This window comes from Triticum aestivum, chromosome 7A, assembly GCF_018294505.1.
Source record: "Triticum aestivum cultivar Chinese Spring chromosome 7A, IWGSC CS RefSeq v2.1, whole genome shotgun sequence".
NCBI lineage: Eukaryota > Viridiplantae > Streptophyta > Magnoliopsida > Poales > Poaceae > Triticum > Triticum aestivum.
This window is the reverse complement of record NC_057812.1, coordinates 145,678,966-145,698,305: the sequence shown is the minus strand read 5'-3', so window position 1 is coordinate 145,698,305 and position 19,340 is coordinate 145,678,966. Positions and strand designations below refer to the sequence as shown.

At 49.8% G+C, this 19,340-nt stretch overlaps 1 protein-coding gene and 1 non-coding gene across 2 annotated transcripts; both read right to left on the bottom strand.

The window, feature by feature from the left end:
* Positions 1 to 5,149: 5,149 nt before the first annotated feature.
* Positions 5,150 to 10,851, bottom strand: LOC123153189 (uncharacterized). The gene is made up of 5 exons (XM_044572424.1): positions 10,686 to 10,851; positions 9,809 to 10,441; positions 9,565 to 9,731; positions 6,184 to 6,261; positions 5,150 to 6,105 (listed from the first exon to the last, which is right to left on the bottom strand). Exons 1-5 carry the CDS (start codon positions 10,849 to 10,851, stop codon positions 5,470 to 5,472), a joined length of 1,680 nt encoding a protein of 559 aa, XP_044428359.1. The 3' UTR covers positions 5,150 to 5,469.
* LOC123155206 (small nucleolar RNA Z161/Z228) lies at positions 7,147 to 7,233 on the bottom strand. The gene has a single exon (XR_006477270.1). It is a non-coding gene; the product is annotated as a small nucleolar RNA Z161/Z228 (small nucleolar RNA).
* Positions 10,852 to 19,340: the final 8,489 nt, after the last annotated feature.

The window sequence follows — 19,340 nt, the reverse complement described above, 5'->3', positions numbered from 1 at the left end:
TGGGGGTAAATGGACAAAGCAGGACCTCCAACACGCGACCGTAAACGGACTGTCGTTCATTTTCTGTCCGCTTCCGACCCACTCCTGGCCCAAGATTGAGACGAGTTTGCGGCAAAACGGACAGCACGCGCATGGGCGTGACGCGTGCCCTTGTCCTCTTGGCCCGCCCGTCGGTGGCACAGGCGGCCACTTTCCCTCCCTTTCCTCCAAAACACTCCCGGGCCTCGCCCTCCACTATCCCGCGTCCTCATCCTTCCCCCTTCCTCCATCCACCATGGCCGATGAGGCGAATCCCGGCAACCCACCACCGGCCACCCACCCCGTGGCGAAGAAAACGAAGCCTGTGAAGAAGCTTCGGTCGGAGATCACGTCGGCGGAGGCCGCCAAGCTCGACGCCGAATCGGCCAAGAGGAGGAACCGGCGAACTGTCATGACGGAGAAGAAGGCCGTCATCGAGTACGCCGCCAAGTGTTCCCTGCGGCGTGTGTTGCAGCACCAGGCCGACCTTGACGACAAGGAGTCCACCGTCTCCAAGGCGCACACCCTCCTCATGTTGGGCATTGTTGGGTGCTCATCAAAGATTGCCCCAAGTTCAAGGACCAATACAATGCTCTTAAGAAGAATATAGGAGAGAAGGCGGCCATGGCTGATGAGGGAGACGTGCTCAAGAGGCCGAGGGGCAAGACAAGCTCAAAGGCCGACGAGAAGCGTGATGTGTCTTCTATAGCCTTGCAAGGAAATTCGGAGAACATGATGAGCCAAAAGGAAGTGCGGGAGGAGAGCAGGTGCAAAGGGAAGGAGGAGCAAATGAAGATATACCTAGATCTTCAAACGAAGAATCTTGACATGGAGGAGGCCGTGAAGAAGAGGAAGCTCGACATAGAGGAGGCCGCTCAACTCAAGAAGCTAGAGATCGAGGCCACCAATGCCGGCACAAAAGCCAAGGAGATGGCACTAGTGTTGATGAGCGTCAACAAGAACAACATGTCACTAGAGAGGAAGGCTTGGTTCATGAACCGGCAGAAGGAGATGTTAGCCCGTGACAGCCTGAACTAGGTGAGACCTCGGCCACGCTGGCCGCGATGGCGGTCCTTTCTTAAGGCTGGCTGGTGTGTCGGCCGCTGGCTTTGTTGCCGGCGTGAAACATGTACTTTTTAAAGGCTGGCTGTGTTGCGGCATGATACTATAGGCCGCTGGCTGTGTTGCCGGCCGACGTGAACTAGTGCGAACCGTGGCCGCGACTTAAATCCTTGGTTTCTCATGTTTGCATGCACGGGGACAAGATGCGTCGAAGATGCGACCGCTCGTTGGGCGTCCTGCCGACGCAAACTCAAATTTGGGTGGATACGACCCAATTGTCACCCTCAAACGGACGAAATCCAGACAAAACGGACGTCTGTTTGGGTCATGCGTTGGAGTAGGCCTTAGTATGGAGCAGACCATGTGCCACAAGCTCCGGTCCAGAAAAAGTAGAAAGTAGCGTCGTTAGAACACCATTGTGGGCCACAACATTAATGGACAACCGGCAAGAAGCACTGGCGCATTGAATATTGATGCAATGAAAAAGAAATGCATCATGCAATACGCCTGTGTTCACTGATCCCTATGTGGACCAACGGCTCGGATAACGATACCATATGGTAATATGACCCATGTTGAATTTCCGCTATTCCTATGCATACAACAAGGAGCGATTGCTCTAACAAGATTCGAGACACGAACCAACCTGTAGTTGGATGGTTATGTGGACAGTGGTATCCCCAGCCCACCAGGGTTCAAGTCCTGGTGCTCGCACTTATCCTACGGTGACTTATTCATAAAATCTCAACATGATATGCCGGCTCGATCTCTCAAAGATGCTCATAGGGATAGGATGTACGTGTGTGTGTTATAATAGTATGAGCACTTGCGTCTGTACTGTGTTTAAAAAAAAGCAAGATTCGAGATGAGGAGGCGTTTCCGCTTTGGAGCTTTTTTAATTTTTTTGAGCCGGAATACTCTTTATTCCATTAACCAGAACGGCCAGTCAAATTGCTGGCAATTAACGCATGAACAAAGTCTGGAGCCCCATCCGGACACAAGGCTGAGGATGCATGGCTCATACGTGCACCGTGAGCAGCTAGGGCGTGTTTGGTAGCCTGCATGAGGCCCGGCCTGGCTCGCGCGGGATAAAAACGGGTCGATTGGTTGCCTGCTTTCACTGTTCGGCCCGCATGACACGAACCTTAAAGCACTCCTGGGCCTGGCTCCCTGGGAACGCACGAATCGGCAGTTTCTCCAAGGCCATGCCCGAGCGGTGCACGTGGGCGGCGACGGCTGCACGTGCGCGGCCACACTCGAGAAGCCACGTTGCTTCCCGAAGCGCCGGTAGTTATTAGCCTCACCGCCCCTCACCGCTCCCTCTCCCCACTCTTCCCCACTCTCCCAACTCTCACCGGCGGCGGCGGATCGGAGCAGAGCAAGAAGACCACCGCATCACCGACGAGCGGATCAGCAGTTGGCCCGCGGCAATGGCGGTAAGCACTTCTCTTTGTTCGACATGCAAAACTTTTTCCCGTTTGATCCGGTGATAGATTCGATCCACGGCGGAGGGGAATGGGGAATAGAGGTAGATAAGCATAGGGGTAGTTCATACTAGTTCATACCAGTTCATACGAGTTCATATATGCAAGATCGGAATAGAGGTAGATGCGGATGCAGAAGGGGGATTGGGGGATAGGGGGTACACAACGGACACCGGCTCACCGCGGCGGCCATCACCGGCGTGCGGAGCGGTGGGTTGAGCTGCTGGCCTTCATCTTCTTCTTCATCGCCGTGCGGGCCGGCGGGTCATCGTCGTCATTCTCGGCGGAGTCGAGGTCGATCTGCCTGGTACGACGGCCTGGCTCCGGCGCCCTTGCTGGCATCTGCATCGCTTCTTCTTCCTCCTTAGGCTCCCCACCGATGACCGCCGGCAACGCGATAGCCGTCTCCCAGTACACTGCGGCACGGCGGTCATTAGGAGCCCAGTAGTTCTTGTACTTGCACCACTTCTTCCTCTGTTTACCGTCGTCGGAGACGGCCTGATTCATGGCCCAGCGCATGATGTCAACTGCCATCGCGCCCTTCGCTGGGTCAGGAATCAACGTCTTCAGCTCTTCTGCAATGGCCTTCATGAATACTGCATTAGATTCCTTCTGCATGTCAGGCATGGAGCCGAAGTTCGAGCACACCTCCATGGTGTTCTCGAACTTGGTGCGGTCACCAGCCAACCACCCGAGGAAGAAGGCCCTCCAGCCAATACCCCAAGGGAAGGGGTTGGCTTTGGAGCTGGAGCTAGAGCTCATGGCGATGGGGAGGAGGAAGATTGACAGTTAGAGAAGAGAGGGAGTGGGTAAGTAGTGGTGGGCAGGGTGAGTAAATATAGGGGCGATGGAGAGGAGGAGAAGAGTGACAGTCATGCCGTTTTAACTACATGCTCTTCAATAAGCCATGAAATCTGTGTTGTGCCTGACTCCATGAATTGTGTGCAGATCGAGGAGAGCAATGAGATGGGCACGGAGGTGCTCCCGACCGTTGACAACAAGGGCAAGCAACCCCTTCACCTAATGCCCGACGAGGTTGTGCTGCCGCCCACCGCCGAGGAAGACCCGAAGACGCCTGAGGGTGGCGATGATGAGGGCATGGAGGAGCCCCCCTAGCAACAAGCGCCGCAACTACGGCCACTACCATCAGGAGGATGGCCCAACTCACTTCTGCAAGGTCATCCTTGCACCGAAGCTTGAGTGCATCCCCATGCCCCTGGACTTCACCAAGCACTTCGTCGCGGTGCCGACGGAGTTCAAGCTCAGGAACAACACCGGCTGCTCCTGGAAGGTGACGGTGAAGCTGATGAACGGCAGGGTGACCCTGGATCAGGGTTGGGCCACCTACGCAGCCGTTCATCAGATCAAGATCGGCTACATGGTGAGGTTCAAGCTCCTCACTCCAGACACCCTCAAGGTCACCATCTTCGACGACGATTGCATTGAGGTCGTCAACAAGTGCGGGAAGCACGACGAAGCCTTCGCCGCCAAGGAGTAGGGTCGGGGCCTCCCTAAGTACTATCGAATCTGCTTTGAACTGTTTATGTTTATGGTTTATGCATAGAACTGTTATGAAGTGTGGTACTGCTTATCAGAAATATGCTCTTAAGTAGTTGATCCTCTTTTTATACTCTGCTCTGCTTATGATGTGTGCTACATGGTTGTGCCGAAGTGGTGCTGGTAACATCACCAACTAGCCAAAGAGGTTACCACACACCAGACGTTGCATACAACCAAACACCATGCCTTGGGTTTGTCCACTAACATGCATGCAACCGAACACCAGCAGTGTGGTTCTGCCCATGCAGGCAACCAAACAACATGCAGATGATGCATTTGAGGCTGCATTTACATAGCCAGACTGAGTTGAGAAGGCTATGCAATGCACCTACTGTTGGCTACATCAACCAAACACGCTCCTAGAGAATCAGCTACAGTATTACAGCCCCTTGGGCAAAAAACAATCTTAAAAAAGAAAAAGTTTAAACTAACAAAGATTTTAATCTCTCTGAAGACAATACCGATGGAAGAGCAGTACTAGTCTGTCCCTTTGATTGCATGCATAAGGAAAAGCCAACACTAGTCTGTCCCTTTGATTGCATACATAAGGAAAAGCCAACGGCAGCCGACCCAATTTTCAGCCGGCCACCATGCAACCATTGGATAGGGCATTCCCCTGTTGGCGTCTTTGTCCCGGCCGCCATGTGTGCCCATTCGGCGAGGGACGACAAGCGTCCCGCCAGCAAGCTCTCCAACATCGATCGGAGTAGCTGGAGAACTTGCAAGAAACCGGAAATGGTCAGTTGCCTGACAAAGTCCTCCCAGAATCTTCCCAATGGTAAACAAACCATGCAAGTAGACCTCACGTAAAAACATTTTTTTGTGTTCAGTTGCGCTCCTGCACATGCAAGACCTAGCCGCAACTATGCATAATCGGCTACGGTGACACTTATCAGGATTATTAAAGACAAAGCCAAAATCTCGATCAGCATTCACCGAAACAAACAGTATTTTTTTTCTTTTTTTGAAGAGCTACGATACAGGCCAGAACAAACAAAGGTAACACAAACACAAACACTGAAAAATGAACAGGAATGACGTAGAAAGACATCTAACAAAAATAATAAACCAACCGGAAATATATGACAACTCACACAGCCAGAAAAAGAAGCAACACATGTATGACCTGAAGCTACTTTCAACGAGATTCCACATTTACCAACCAACCATTATGCACTCATTGGAGCAACAAAAAAACTCGCAGATGGGGAGGGACTGGATTGCGACATACCCACAGGCTAGGTTATTACATACTCCGTAGTTCTATAATAACAAAATGGCTCCCAGACTTTCACATTGCCCCTTCCCTCTCCTGACCTCCCAGACTTCCACATATGCCATTGCCTCAATCCTCTCGGTGTCCGCGTGGCCACCTCCCTGCGCCCCTGCCCCTGTTGTTCAAGTTCCTCGGCTGGTAGTACCCATCGTCGTTGTTGTAGTACCCGCCGCCACCACCACCACCCCGGCTATTCTGGTACCGGCCGCTGCCACCACCACCCCGGCTGTTCTGGTACCCACCACCGCCACCACCACCCCGGCTGTTCTGATACCCGCTGCTGCCACCACCATCCCGGCCATTCTGGTATCCGCCACCACAACCCCGGTCATTCTGGTATCCACCACCACCTCCACACCCATTTTCGTATCCGCTGCCCATGCCACAGCCACCACCACCACCACCTCCACGCCCATTCTCGTATCCACTGCCCATGCCACGGCCGCCACCACCACCACCTCCACGCCCATTCTCGTATCTGCTGCCCATGCCACGGCCGCCTCCATGCCCGCTGCGGCCATTAGGGTAGGCCCCCCTCCAGCCACGATCACCACCTCGCTGGTTCTGACAAGATTGCCGAGGGTGCTGAAACTGTCGCTTTTTTGGCTCGGCATACATCTGATCTTGTTCTTTCACATCAAATTTCTCCTGCTCTGCCTCAGCCACGCGATATTCCACACGAGGGTTCACCAGGGTTTTACCATCCTGAAGTTGGCATGTTAGTATCAGCCAGATATATATTATATACACAGAAAAACACTCCACAGGTCATCCAGTCATTACCACATTTTGCACATCGGCTGCATTAGACTGATGATCATTGTCGATTTCTATGGCATGCGAGGAATCTTCCTCGTCCTCCTGTCAACAAGTAAACATACCAACAAGATCAATATAAGCTTTAATCATTTCTACTTTCAGAGGTCAACAAACAAAATACTTGACCCCTCAAAATGTCCCCAATTAAAACCGTGTAAATTTTAAATATAAACACTCATCTAATAATTACAAAATGTGTACCATTTTTCAGTCTATCATAGCTCAGCTTCTGGGTGTTAGAACAAACACAAAATGAATAACCAAGCCAACACGACTAAGCAACAGTAGAAACACTTCACAGTAACCAAAATAATAAATCTAGCAAGATATCTTGTTTTAATCTCATCTGCAGAAAACACTTCGTACATGGTAGTGCTTTAGGTGAACATTCATAGTCATGACTGATCACATATGCTAGTATCAGAAAATTAGTAGTGCTTTTGCTTTCTGGATATAGTGGTTGATTATTTGCATCCAGCGCAATTAAAAAAGGCATCCCTGAAAAGAAAATACTATAGCTGGCAGCTTAGCCTCCTAGCAAAGTGCAACTGCTGTCCTGCTTGAGATATATTTACTTATTATACGACTGACCCTACAGAGGCAAGGAGTCCAGTCGAGTAAGTTAAGGGCATTGAGTTTGGAATCAGACTACGGCTAACCAGGAGGAACCATATAGTCCTCTAGGAAATGTGACCCTCTCATCAAGAATAACAATTACATGTACCTACATTTTCTTCTCTATATCAATCTACACCAACTACCAAGACACTAGCATGGGCATGGCTCACAGGGCAGCCACCAGCAAATAACGCCAAAAATCTTCAGTGAAGACCGAGGCAAAAGTTTCAGGAGTTCGGGTTATTCTAAAACTTGCATTAACACAATGCTCTCCGGGAAATCAAATCCTTTATGCATAAAAAACTGAAATGCCATCAGCGAAATATGTATGCACCATTACACACTAAGTGTCCAGACGACCGCTGTGAGTTGGATAAGGTCTCTCATCATATGGCACAAAATAAAAACAGTACTTGAATTCCCAGCAACCCAAAACAATGGGAAAACACCACAAAAGTTAAACGATAACCCAAGTTCAAGATTGGCTGTTTGGAAAATGCAAGACAGCACAACTTATCCAGGAGAACTACTTAATCATTAATGCATCATTTCAAATGTGTACCCCACCTCAGTGATTTATCATAGGTATGTACTCCCTCCGTCCGGAAATACTTGTCATCAAAATGGATAAAAAGGGGTGTATCTAGAACTAAAATACATCTAGATACATCCCCTTTTATTCATCTTGATGACAAGTATTTCCGGACGGAGGGAGTATGTAGGTGCATTTTAATAGTACTCTACACCAAAGAACTGTGATATTACCAAAGGTGTAGTAAGGTGATGACAGTGCTGTCTAGCTTTTGTTCCAATAATCATAATACTAAAAGGTGGAGATGGACATTGTACAGTTTCTAAATATAATGTCTGAGGCAACATGCAGTAGGTGATGCTTGGACGATTTACAGTGAATATACCATGATTTTTAGTTTTAAAAGCATAAAGAACTGTACACGTACACACAGGTTTAAATCTAGGGAAATCAATGCAGAAGCGATGCCAGCATAAAATTGTTACTAAAAATATCACAATGTTGTTATAAAGAATGGAGAACTGTGAACGTGAACTCTTAGGTTAGAAATCCAATTTTGCAATTTAGGAAAATGACACTACCTTTAGTGTTAGAGCACACAAAAGAGCAACACTATAACTTCTATACATATTTAAATTGCAAGTGATTTTATGATGAGCCCTAGAGGCTGGAGCTTTACCCATGTCATATTAATGCTGAGTAAATAATTACATACTATCTCAACAATCAAGCTTGCGCAACGAACTGCAAAACTGGCAAGAAGAATAGGGCTATAGATTCTGCAACTAGCAGCATTGCAATGCGCCTAGGAGATTGCGGCTAAAAATAATAAGAATTCCTCAAATGGAAGTCAAAGAAGATCCCTCGGGACTTAACAAAGATTACGAATGATCTATAGTTATGAAAGAGAATCTGCAACTCAGAAAAGTAATCTAGCAATAATATCGAAGTACACAGCTAGGATGCCAACGAACATATATTACCAGACCCAAAGAATATACAACTATTAAGTTGTGTTATCAAAGTAATGTTGGTCACAAGTCCTAGACTTGTAATCATAAAGTAGATAAGCAACAAGAAGTAAGAATGACAGATAGGAGTAAAATGGTCCCCAGGTCCCAGGAGCATGTGCTCCTTCAGTGGACGGTAAATAAATAATTCTGAGTGTCTAAAATTCAGGTAAAATTACACATGCAAATGTTTGAACCATTCAGATTCCAGTAGGTTTTCTTGGAAAAACAAACACTTTTTTGCGCCTGAGCAAAAGAAACAAATCTGGGCTCTAAAATGTAATCTTTAGAGGCACAAAACTTGTACAGAAAAAAAGGAGACCCAGTGCTAGAAGCTCCTACGCCAGGTGGGGCCTGGGGAAGGATTATACGAGGCAAGCCTTACCCCTGCACACTGCAATGCAGAGAGGCCGCCTCCAAACTTGTTTTACACAATGGTTACAAATATTGTCAGAGCGCTAAACTTGGTTTCTCCACTCATGCTGCAGAAATGCCAGCTTTTTCCGTTAAATTTACAAACGTAATAAAATACAAGAGAATTTACATGTGTATCCTTTTCAGAATGTTTTGATATCAGGGATTGGGATTGCTGTTCTTTTCAACCAGCATTTTAAGTAATGGCCAACAAAGTAAAAAAGGAACAAATGTACAATAAACAATCATGTTATTGCATGACTGCAATATGATGAATTCAAGCGCGTGATATTTATAATCTTTAATACAACAAAAACTCAATTACTATGTTTGCAAACTGCGAAGACCCATCAGAATAGAGACCATCCTGTACCTAGATAGTGGTAGCACTACACATAATATTATACAAAGATCATAGTTTTTAAGTTATTATTTTCAGCGTTTTTTCCAGAACACCAATGCACAGGCACTGTCTGTTATATCTAAGCAACGGCGCACAACATCCATATGAAACAGCATAATATACACCCCAAATGGATCGACCTTACAGTTTTCCAATTAAAGCTATAATCCACATTGATCATTACTACTGAATCAGCACAAAAAGCACCAGCAGCAGCAACAATGATGATAATAATAATACTAGGAGCACTGTGCACTACAGCAGATCAATCGTTGACAAAGATCAGAACAAAGTTTCAGGGCAATGATCACTTCACCATGCTAAGCATATACTATTAAATTACTAAGGAGTGCAATTTGCTATTTCACCTTGTGATTTTCAGCAGCTAGGGTCTCCTTGAGTGATGGTGCCTCTGGTGAGTCGGTCATGCTCATCTGTGCCTGCAGACCTTCAGCTCCATGGTTCCCAGCAACTGCAGGTGCTGTGTAGTAGTCTGATGCCATGATCCTGTCTAACTTGGACCTCACCGCAGCATCTACAGCAAAAGGCCACAAATTTCAATCAGCAATCACCTCAAATCAAACCAAATTACAAACCTATATCAACCCTCACATGTAACAGAGGAGCCAGGGTGGATCGGCGCATCAGCACGGGTTAGCCATAGGCGGGCATGATGGGCACAGGCCTGGAGTGCGTCATGGTGGGAGACACCATCTGCGGAAGAAGGGCGAGCCGCGGCAAGGGCCGCCACAGCAGACACTGCGTCAAGGTCGTTCTCCACGAGCAGGTCCACGGTATCATCCCATACGTAGCCGTGGGTGATGCAGCTGCTCCGTTCGTTCTTGCGCGCAACCATGGTGGCGATGAACTCGTTCGGTGACTTGACATAAAAAAGGGAGCCGAAGTAGATGAGCGCGAGGAGGTCCTGGATGGACAAATCGGAGCCAAAGGATGAGGAACCAGCAGCAGGTGCAGGGACGGTGGAGAGCTCCTTGGTGAGAGCAGTGGAGAGTGGTACGCGGAGGCGCTCAAGCTCGTCAATGAGCGCGGCGATGACGGGCTTGGAGTGCATGAGCTCCTTCTGCTCCTGGTTAAGCATCTTGCCGGCAGCGACGGACTCCTCCATCTGCGCGATGCGATTCTGCTTCTTCCGCAGCACACGGAGACGCTTCGACACCACCGAGAGCACCAGCCCTTCCTTGATTTCAAATATTGTCCCTTTGGTTTCAAATTCTTTAACCAACTCTGCAAAAAAATGCAAAGCATAATGTAAGGCAACAGTAATGTTTTCATCAACAAAAAAGCAACTAATTACATGTGTTATCAGACTACCATATTAACTAGTGCTTTTCCGGTCATTACAATTTTTTGTTAACTCCGTAAATTTATTAGGGACGAGTACCTGAAGTCGTGCCAAAAGAGCTAAAAAGAACACACGGTTCATATGTTGGTTAGAACCACGCCGTCTTTTGAGGAGCACACTGCGCACCAGACTCGAGCTTCAAACTTTTGGTGTCCACAGTAAGTACATATGCTGTCGGATGGCACATGTTCTCGTTCGCCATAATGTAAATAACATTGTCATCAAGCAAGCTTAATGTAGGACCAGCACTAGTCAATTTCTTCCAAGTCAAATTGTTTTCCTCATCAAACATCCCAGGCAACAAATTCGGCAAACTTGAGTCGGTGAAAGATATCTCAGACGTATCAATCGTCAAGCCATCACACCAAACATCTGAATAAATTGATCTAGTCCATGTTTTAGCCATCCAGCCATAATCCTTTGCTCGCTTCATGTTGAAGAAAGCATCTTGCACATGAAAATCTAACTCAACACACTTGATCAAATCATTGAATATCGTCACATGACGGTGTGGTCTTGGAGTGAGATTCTCAAACATCAAATGGAACTCAGACGTATCACACGGTTCCGGAACTGGCAACGGAACAAAACGGATGGTAGGCTTTTTATCCAAAACATTGCATAAGAGAATTCCCCACTAGAGATCAATCCAACCTATGATACCCTTTTCTGCATATGCCACGCTCATGGTATTATGAAGCAATAGCTTATCCCTGGCATTCCTTGTCTCATTATCCTCAGCGATACAAGCGACCTGAGAGTGCCAATCATTCGTGTCAGATCGATATATGTGGAGTGTGTAATGTTTGCGAGACTCAAGTCTGAAATATTCAACATGTGGGAAAATGACAGCAAAGTCTTCACTGTTATCACTAACAGGCAAGATGGCAGCCATGTTTGGCGAAAAAGAAGACGGGTATGGCCTTGCAAGAAGATGAAGAGAGGCGAAATTGGGCCCTGCTTTGTAAACAAAATAGTCGATGAACCGCAAGTAACGGTTGACACTGTCCGAGAAGGTGATAGCCAGCAGTACAAAGCCTCCAGTTACACCAAGTATACGAGGCGGTGCTGTCAAGCGATCCCCGGTCTGATCAACGCAGCTGACCAGGCACAGTGAGATGGCTGGAGGGTCAACTGCTTCAAAAGAAACCTCCAAGTGAACCCCTTTGCTATTCTTGGATTTTGCGGTAGTGGAATTTTTCAACTCGCCCACTAAACATTTTTTATCCAAGAGGATTTGGGGGTGGTGGCCACACGGAGAAGGATGGTCTTGCATTGCCATGACGGAAGTGAAAGGGTGCCGATGAAGATATGGATCGTGGAAGGCGGCGAATGGCCTAGCCCTGGGAATTGACGGGAAAGAAGCTCGGGGCTCGATGTCAGGGAATCAGGGTAGATGAGCTCGGACTATGGCTGCCTGGGAGTCAGGGCAGACGGCCGGAGACGGAGCATCGTGGAAAAGGCCGAAGGTGGGAAGCGCCGGGATGGCGGTGGTGGCGGCGGCGGCAGGCGGTCGAGGTGCGCGGCGGCAGGCGGTCGAGGCGCTCGGCGGCAGGCGGTCGAGGCGCTCGGCGGCAGGCGGTCGCGGTGCGCGGCGGCGACGGTGGAGCCGAACCCTAGCGAGGCGGCGGCACGAGGGAGACAGATTGAGCGAGGGGAAGAACCGAAGGAGCGAGACAGACCTTTTTGACAGATCGGTCGCAACAGAACCTCGAACGCTCGGGGCGGCCGGCCCATGTAGTGTAAGGCTCGGTAGCGAGTTGTTTCCAGTGAGTTTGTTTTTCCTTTTTTTGAGGTTTTTTTCTGTTTTATTAGTTTTCAGTGGGTTTTTATTTTGGTTTTCCAGGAAAACACGAGATTTATTTATTTCTTAAAATATATTTCTTAAAAAAATACATGGAATTTTTGAAAATTTGAGAATATTTTCTAATATGTTTGTGAGCATTTTATGAAAAAATATAAACACTTTTTTATATTTCTGAACATTTTTAAGAAATTTTTGTAAATGACGAACGTTACAGTTTTTAGTAATAGACTAGCACAAGTGTTTTCGTGGCTCTCTTGGTAGGTTTTGAAATATTTGAGAATACATAGGCGGAAGAAATAGGTCGGCAGAGTCACGAGGGGCCCACAAGGGTGGGGGGCATGCCCTACCCCCTGGGCGCACCCTCCGTCCTTGTGGGTGCCTCATGGCTTCCCTGACATGTACACCAAGTTCTCTGGATGTTTTTTGGTCCAAGAAAAATCATCGCGAAAGTTTCATTCCATTTGGACTCCGTTTGATATTCCTTTTCTGCGAAACTCTAAAACAAGGGAAAAACAGGAGCTGACACTGGGCTCTAGGTTAATAGGTTAGTCTCAAAAATAATATAAAATAGCATAATAATGCATATAAAACATCAAAAACAAATATATAATAGCATGGAACAATCAAAATTTATAAATACGTTGAAGACGTATCAACGCCTTCGTCGCCGGTACCCACCCCTCTCAACCAAAGCTTTCACCTATAGCCCAGAGACCCTCCACCTCGATGAGCCTCTTAGGAGAAGGCTAAACCACCGATACGTGCCACATGCCAGTGGAAGACCACGTGAACCGAACAAGGAGCAAGCTGCTCGATGCCTCTCCATCGCACCACGTCAACAAAGTGGCTAGCTCGCCCAGAGGCCACCCGCACCTCCACAGCCCAAGCACGCCTGCGACGACACTGGAAGAGCAAGGCACACGCCACCACTGAAGCGTTTACCACTGAGCCCCACCTTCACGACCTCATAAGACTAACTCCGCCGCGCGACCCTATCCCGTCCGGCCCCGTCCGTTTGGGGTAAAAGGGACAAACCGGACGGCCCAGCGCGCGACGGCCTGGACCCATCTGGTCCGTTTTGTGTCCGGGCCGACTCATTTCGAGCGCAAACATGCGCCGGGTTTGGGTCGCGGCGGACAGCAAATGGACGCGGCGCTCGTCCACGTCGGGGCCGCGTGGCAGGCGGCCACCTACCTCCCACCGCTTGACATTAATGCGCACACACGGTTGGCCCCACCTGTCATCCGCCCAGGCGAACGGCCGCCGTCCTTTTTAAATGAGGAAGCCGTGGACCGGTCGTCGCCCACACTCCCCATTCCAACCCGCTGCCTCCTCAAAACCCGACACCCCCAAACCCTAGCCTCTCCTTGTCCTCGAACTCGTCGGCCGGCTGCCGCGCAGCAATGGGGCTATGGAACCACGGCCGCAAGGGGAAGCACGACCGCGAGGCTGGCTCCTCCTCGGGACGCCGCCGCGGCTCCGTGAAAGAGGAGGCCGCATCACCACCGCGTCGGGCCCCCGCGCCTGCCCCATTCACCATCGGCCCTAGGGCCGCCGGCGAGCGCAACCGGCAGTACATCAACGCGGATGTATGCCGGCGCTATTGGGAGACGATGACGCCGATCCCGTGGAGCGACGTCCACCTCCCCAACAATTGGCACCTCTCCGCCGACCAGGTCCCGATCCCACCGGTCCCGACGGGCGACCGTGCGCGCCACGACGAGATTGTGCGCCACCGCCGCCTCCTCCCCGGTGACCTCTACTACGACGATAGGTACGCCCCCGACTCCGTTCTCTGGGACACGTGGCTAAGGGACGAGCACGACGTGCGGCGCGCCTCTTACTTCGCCGGCACGTCGTCCGGGCCGCGGCGGCCGCGGCGGGAGGTGCGCGGGAGTACGCGGGTGCGCGGTCTCACACCCACGTCGTCGCCTTCCCCATCTCCATCGCCACCTCCACCTCCTCGCATGACAGTGGAGGAGGAGGCCCAGCTCATGCAACGTGTCATGGAGGACTCCATGAACACGCACGATGAGCACCAATGGCGGGGCCTCGAGTAGACGGTGGCTCTCTTTTTGGCCGGCGACGTCGCCTTCCCCGAGCTGCAGATGGTAAGGGCGGAGGAGGTGATGGGGGAGGAGCTGGTGGCCGCGTTCCACCCGAGCCTGGTGGGCCAGCAGTGGAGCTGGTCGTGCACGGCTCCGGAGATGGCCGACGCCGTGGGTGGCGTGAACTGGTGCCCCACGCCGCCGCGGTCACCGGAGCAGGAGGCGTCGCCATGGGAGGAGGTGGTACAGGCACCTCCCGCCTTCCGGCCCGCCACCGAGTACCATGAACCGCCGTCCCACCTCTGGATGCCGCTGGACTATGTCGACCTCGTCAGCGATGACGACGACACCGGCGGCCACCGAAGACGGCGACGGCCACGGCATCGACGGGCACGGCAGGAGCGCGCGGGCAGCGTTTTTATTTATTTTTAAGTCAATTATGCCAAACTGGACGTTTGCTTTATTTTAGTTTTTCATTTCTTTTTTTCACGTCCACTCCGGACATGATTTGGGGTGCGGCCGCGCGTTAGGCGCGCCCAGGACCCAGCTGAAGGGGACATGAGCGAACCCATTGCCGCTCCAAAGAGACAAAATCCAGCCAAACTGGACGTTCATTTGGGGACGTGAGGTGAAGTTGGCCTAACTCACATCGTGCCCTCACTAGAGCTCGCCAAGAACGGATCTAGGCGCCAAACCGTCCGTCCCGTGTGTGATGACTTGGTCTCCTGTCTGGCGCTTCTTGTGGCGACTTAGGGTTCGCCTCCTCGTCCCCCAACCCGGCGGCGGCAGATCCATCTCGTCCCAGCCGCCTTCGGCAGCTTCGGAGGCCAGCGACCCAACCTCCCTCTCTCGTCCGCATAGATCCCAACCCATCTCCACCAGAGGCCTTCCGTGTGAGTCTGGGGCACACGGTCGTACTTCCACCAAATCCCTAGTTTTTTTTGTTTCTCTGGTGATGCACGGGCATTTGGAGGTTGGGGGTAGCATGGAGGGAGTCGAAGGAATGTTGAAGAAGATGAACCTGTCCGAGGCAGAGAGGAGGGGAGTCAAGGTGGGCTGGAAGAGGGCGACGGCGAGGGAGGGAAGTGTGCCAAAGGCGATGGGGAAGCTGATCTCGGACAGGCCGGGGTATGCAGAAGGAATGGCGATTGCGCTGGGGCGAGTGTGGTGCCCGATGAAGAGACTGGAGGTCAAGGAGATGGGGGAGAACCGATTTCTGTTTATGTTCCATCAGGAGGTAGGGAAACGAAAGGCGCTCGAGAACGGGCCATGGACCTTCGGCAAGGAGCTTCTGGTGATGGAGGATTTCGACCCTAGGAAGACACTAGATGAATATGTGTTTGAAACAGTTCCAATATGGGTCCGTATTTTTAATGTTCCTTTGGGAATGATGTGTAAGGAAATGGGGGAGGATCTAGCAGATGAGATAGGGGAATTGGTAGAAGTGGATTCGGGTGAGGATGGCTCGGCGTTGGGGTAGTGCCTGAGAGTGAAGGTGCGAATCAGAATTGCTGAGCCACTTATGCGAGGAATCTTTCTGGATATTGATCCAGTGGATGATGGGGCAATGGAGGAGGAGGGAGGGGAGGAGGAGGAAGAGAGGGAAAAGGAAGACGAAACGGGTGGGAGGAAGAAGAAGAGAAAGGAAGATGAAAGAATATGGTGCCGTTTTGAGTACGAGTTTTTGCCAGACTTCTGCTACACATGTGGTAGGCTGGGGCATTTAGATAAGGACTGTAAAACAAAACTCAAAAGGGGACAAGCTGCTGAATTCGGGAGATGGATGAAATATGCCCCAGAGAAGCCTCAATCATATTACATGGTCCAGGGTGGACCGAGGGAGGCGAGTGGAGGCAGCTCGGGAAGGAAGAAGGGTTGGTCGAATAGTGAGGGAAAGAGCAGGAGTGATGCACCATCATGGAGGAAACCACCAACTTGCACAACCGATGGGGGTAAGAAGAAGAATGATGATGGGGAGGAGGTCACGAGTCCACTTAAGATTGGTCCAACTGCTAAGGGGGCTAATGACACTGCAGTGGGAGAGAAGAATAAAAAACAACTTGATTTTGGGAAGGGGGACGCCAACGATCCAAGCCTGGCTGGGATGGAAAACATTACAGAGACGGCAGTAAGGGGTGGTGGTGGTGTGATAGTGGGTGTTGGGAATGGGTCGAATGAAAACCACAGTGTGCCAGGGAACAAAGAGGAAGATGGGGTAGGAAATATTGTAAACAGCCCAAGGGCTGAACCAAGAGGGAGGAATGGGAAGTTCAAGAGAAAACCCAGGGAGAGTGTGGAAGGCAAAACATGTGGAGTAATAATAGAAAAAAAAAAGAGGAGGGGGAGGAGATGGAAGTGGACAGCCAGGGGTCACCGAAGAAAATCAAAGGGAACGAAGCAAGTACCCAAGAAATGGAGGGAGTACACACCATTTTGAATGCGGGACTGCCGAGTCAGTCCTGCGAGCAGAAATGAGAATCATCACATGGAATTGCCGGGGTTTGGGGAATGGCCCGGCAATTCGAGGACTCCTGGATATCCGGGAGAAGGAGGACCCCGACGTACTCTTTTTGTCGGAGACGAAATTGGTACGTAGTAGGCTGGAGTGGCTGCGGTGGAAGTTGGGCCTTACGAATATGATGGTTAAGGACTGTGAAGGTTAGAGTGGAGGTTTGGCTTTATTCTGGAAGAATGAGGTGAACTTGAGAGTGGTGGGCTTCATGTCTAGATATCACATCGATTCGGAGATCACGGAAGAGGACGAGTTTGTGTGGCGATTCACAGGGATGTATGGGGAGCCGAAACATGATGATAAGGATAAAACTTGGCGTCTTATGAGCAACCTGAAGGTACAAAACAACAAACCGTGGCTTTGCTCAGGAGACTTCAATGAGGTTTTACACCCATGGGAGAAGGAAGGGGGGGCACCTAGATCACAGAATTGCATGGACAAGTTTAAAGCTACACTTGAGGCGTGTGAACTTGGAGACTTAGGCTTCATAGGAGATGCATTTACATGGCGGAATCACAACCATGCTGCAGTTAATTACATAAAGGAGCGGATTGACAGAGCAGTGGCTACACAATCATGGTGCAACCGGTTTTCTGCTTTTAAGGTCACTAACGGAGATCCTCGACACTCGGACCACAGACCAATCATCATTGACACACAAGGAGGAGCTAAGAGACAGCAAGGTGCGACTCGGAGCTCTACGCCGAGGTTTGAGGCGAAGTGGCTGGAGGAAGAGGACTGTAGGGCAATGGTAGAAAATGCTTGGAAGAAGGGAGTGCAGTTGGAAGGAAAAGGGGTGGCAACAGCTGTTAAAGGAGTCATGGTTGAATTAGTGGACTGGAGTAGAAATATTTTGGGGGACTTGGAGAAAAGAATTAGCAAAACAAAGAAGGAGTTGGAGAAGTGTCGAAGGAGCAGCATTAGTGCAGAGCAGGTTCGGAGGGAGGAACTACTTAGATTTAAACTGGGGAGGCTCGAGGATCGGAGGGAGTTATATTGGAGACAGCGGGCACATGTCCATTGGATGAAGGGAGGCGATCGAAATACGAAGTTTTTCCATGCAGCAGCATCGGATAGAAAGAAGAAAAACCACATTAAGAAATTGAGGAGACAAGATGGTACTGTAGTGGAGGAGAAGGAGGCCATGAAGGAAGTCATGACTAGCTATTTCCTTAATCTGTTTACGTCCCACACGGCAACAAGAATGGAGGAGATGATGAGTCAGGTTGATGCACGTGTTACCCCGCAAATGAATGAGGTTTTGAATGAGCCCTTCTCTGAGAAGGAAGTGTTTGAAGCTCTCCAAAGTATTGGTGACCTGAAGGCCCCTAGACCCGATGGTATGCCATCGGTGTTCTACAAAAAATACTGGGACATTGTAGGAGAAAAACTGGTCGTAGAAGTGCTTGAGGTGCTGAATGGGGGACCCATGCCCGAGGGGTGGAATGAGACTTGTGTTGTGCTGATTCCTAAGGTGCAAAATCTGGAATGCATGAAAGACTTGAGACCAATCAGCCTCTGCAATGTTGTTTATAAGTTGGTCTCTAAGGTACCTGCAAATCGGTTGAAACAAATCCTTCCAGACATTATCTCACCTAACCAAAGTGCCTTTGTTCCGGGCCGATTGATCACGGATAATATTTTGCTTGCTTATGAATGTACACACTATATGCAGAGAAAGAGAAGAGGAAAGGAAGGGTTCGCTGCAGTGAAGTTGGACATGAGTAAAGCCTATGATAGGGTGGAATGGGATTTTCTGGAAAAGATGATGTATAAACTTGGCTTCGAGGAGACATGGGTCAAACGGATCATGCTTTGTGTGTCCACGGTGTCATACAGATTCAAAGTGAATGGAGAGTGTACGGATGTGGTGCTGCCCCAATGCGGCCTCCGTCAAGGTGACCCCCTCTCACCGTACCTCTTTCTCATTTGCGCGGAGGGGTTCTCCTCCTTACTGAACAGGGCAGAAGTGAATGGAACTCTGACTGGTATACGTATTTGCAATGCAGCCCCAAGTTTCAACCATCTATTATTTGCAGACGACTCGTTGGTACTGATTAAAGCTACAAGCGAAAGTGCCAGGCATCTGCAAAGTATACTACATCTGTATGAGGTGTGCTCGGGACAAATTGTTAATTACGATAAGTCATCGGTCATGTTCAGCAAAAACACAAGGAGGGAGAGGAAGCAAAGTGTCCTGGCTGAGCTACATATCAATACGGAGGCTAGATCCGAAAGGTATTTGGGGTTACCTGTTTATGTGGGACAAGATAGAGCAAAAACCTTTCAGTATCTCAAGGAACGAATCTGGAAAAGAATCCAAGGTTGGATTGAGAGATTGTTGTCTAAGATGGGGAAGGACGTCCTAATTAAAGCTTGTGATCAAGCAATCCCTACTTTTGCCATGTCATGTT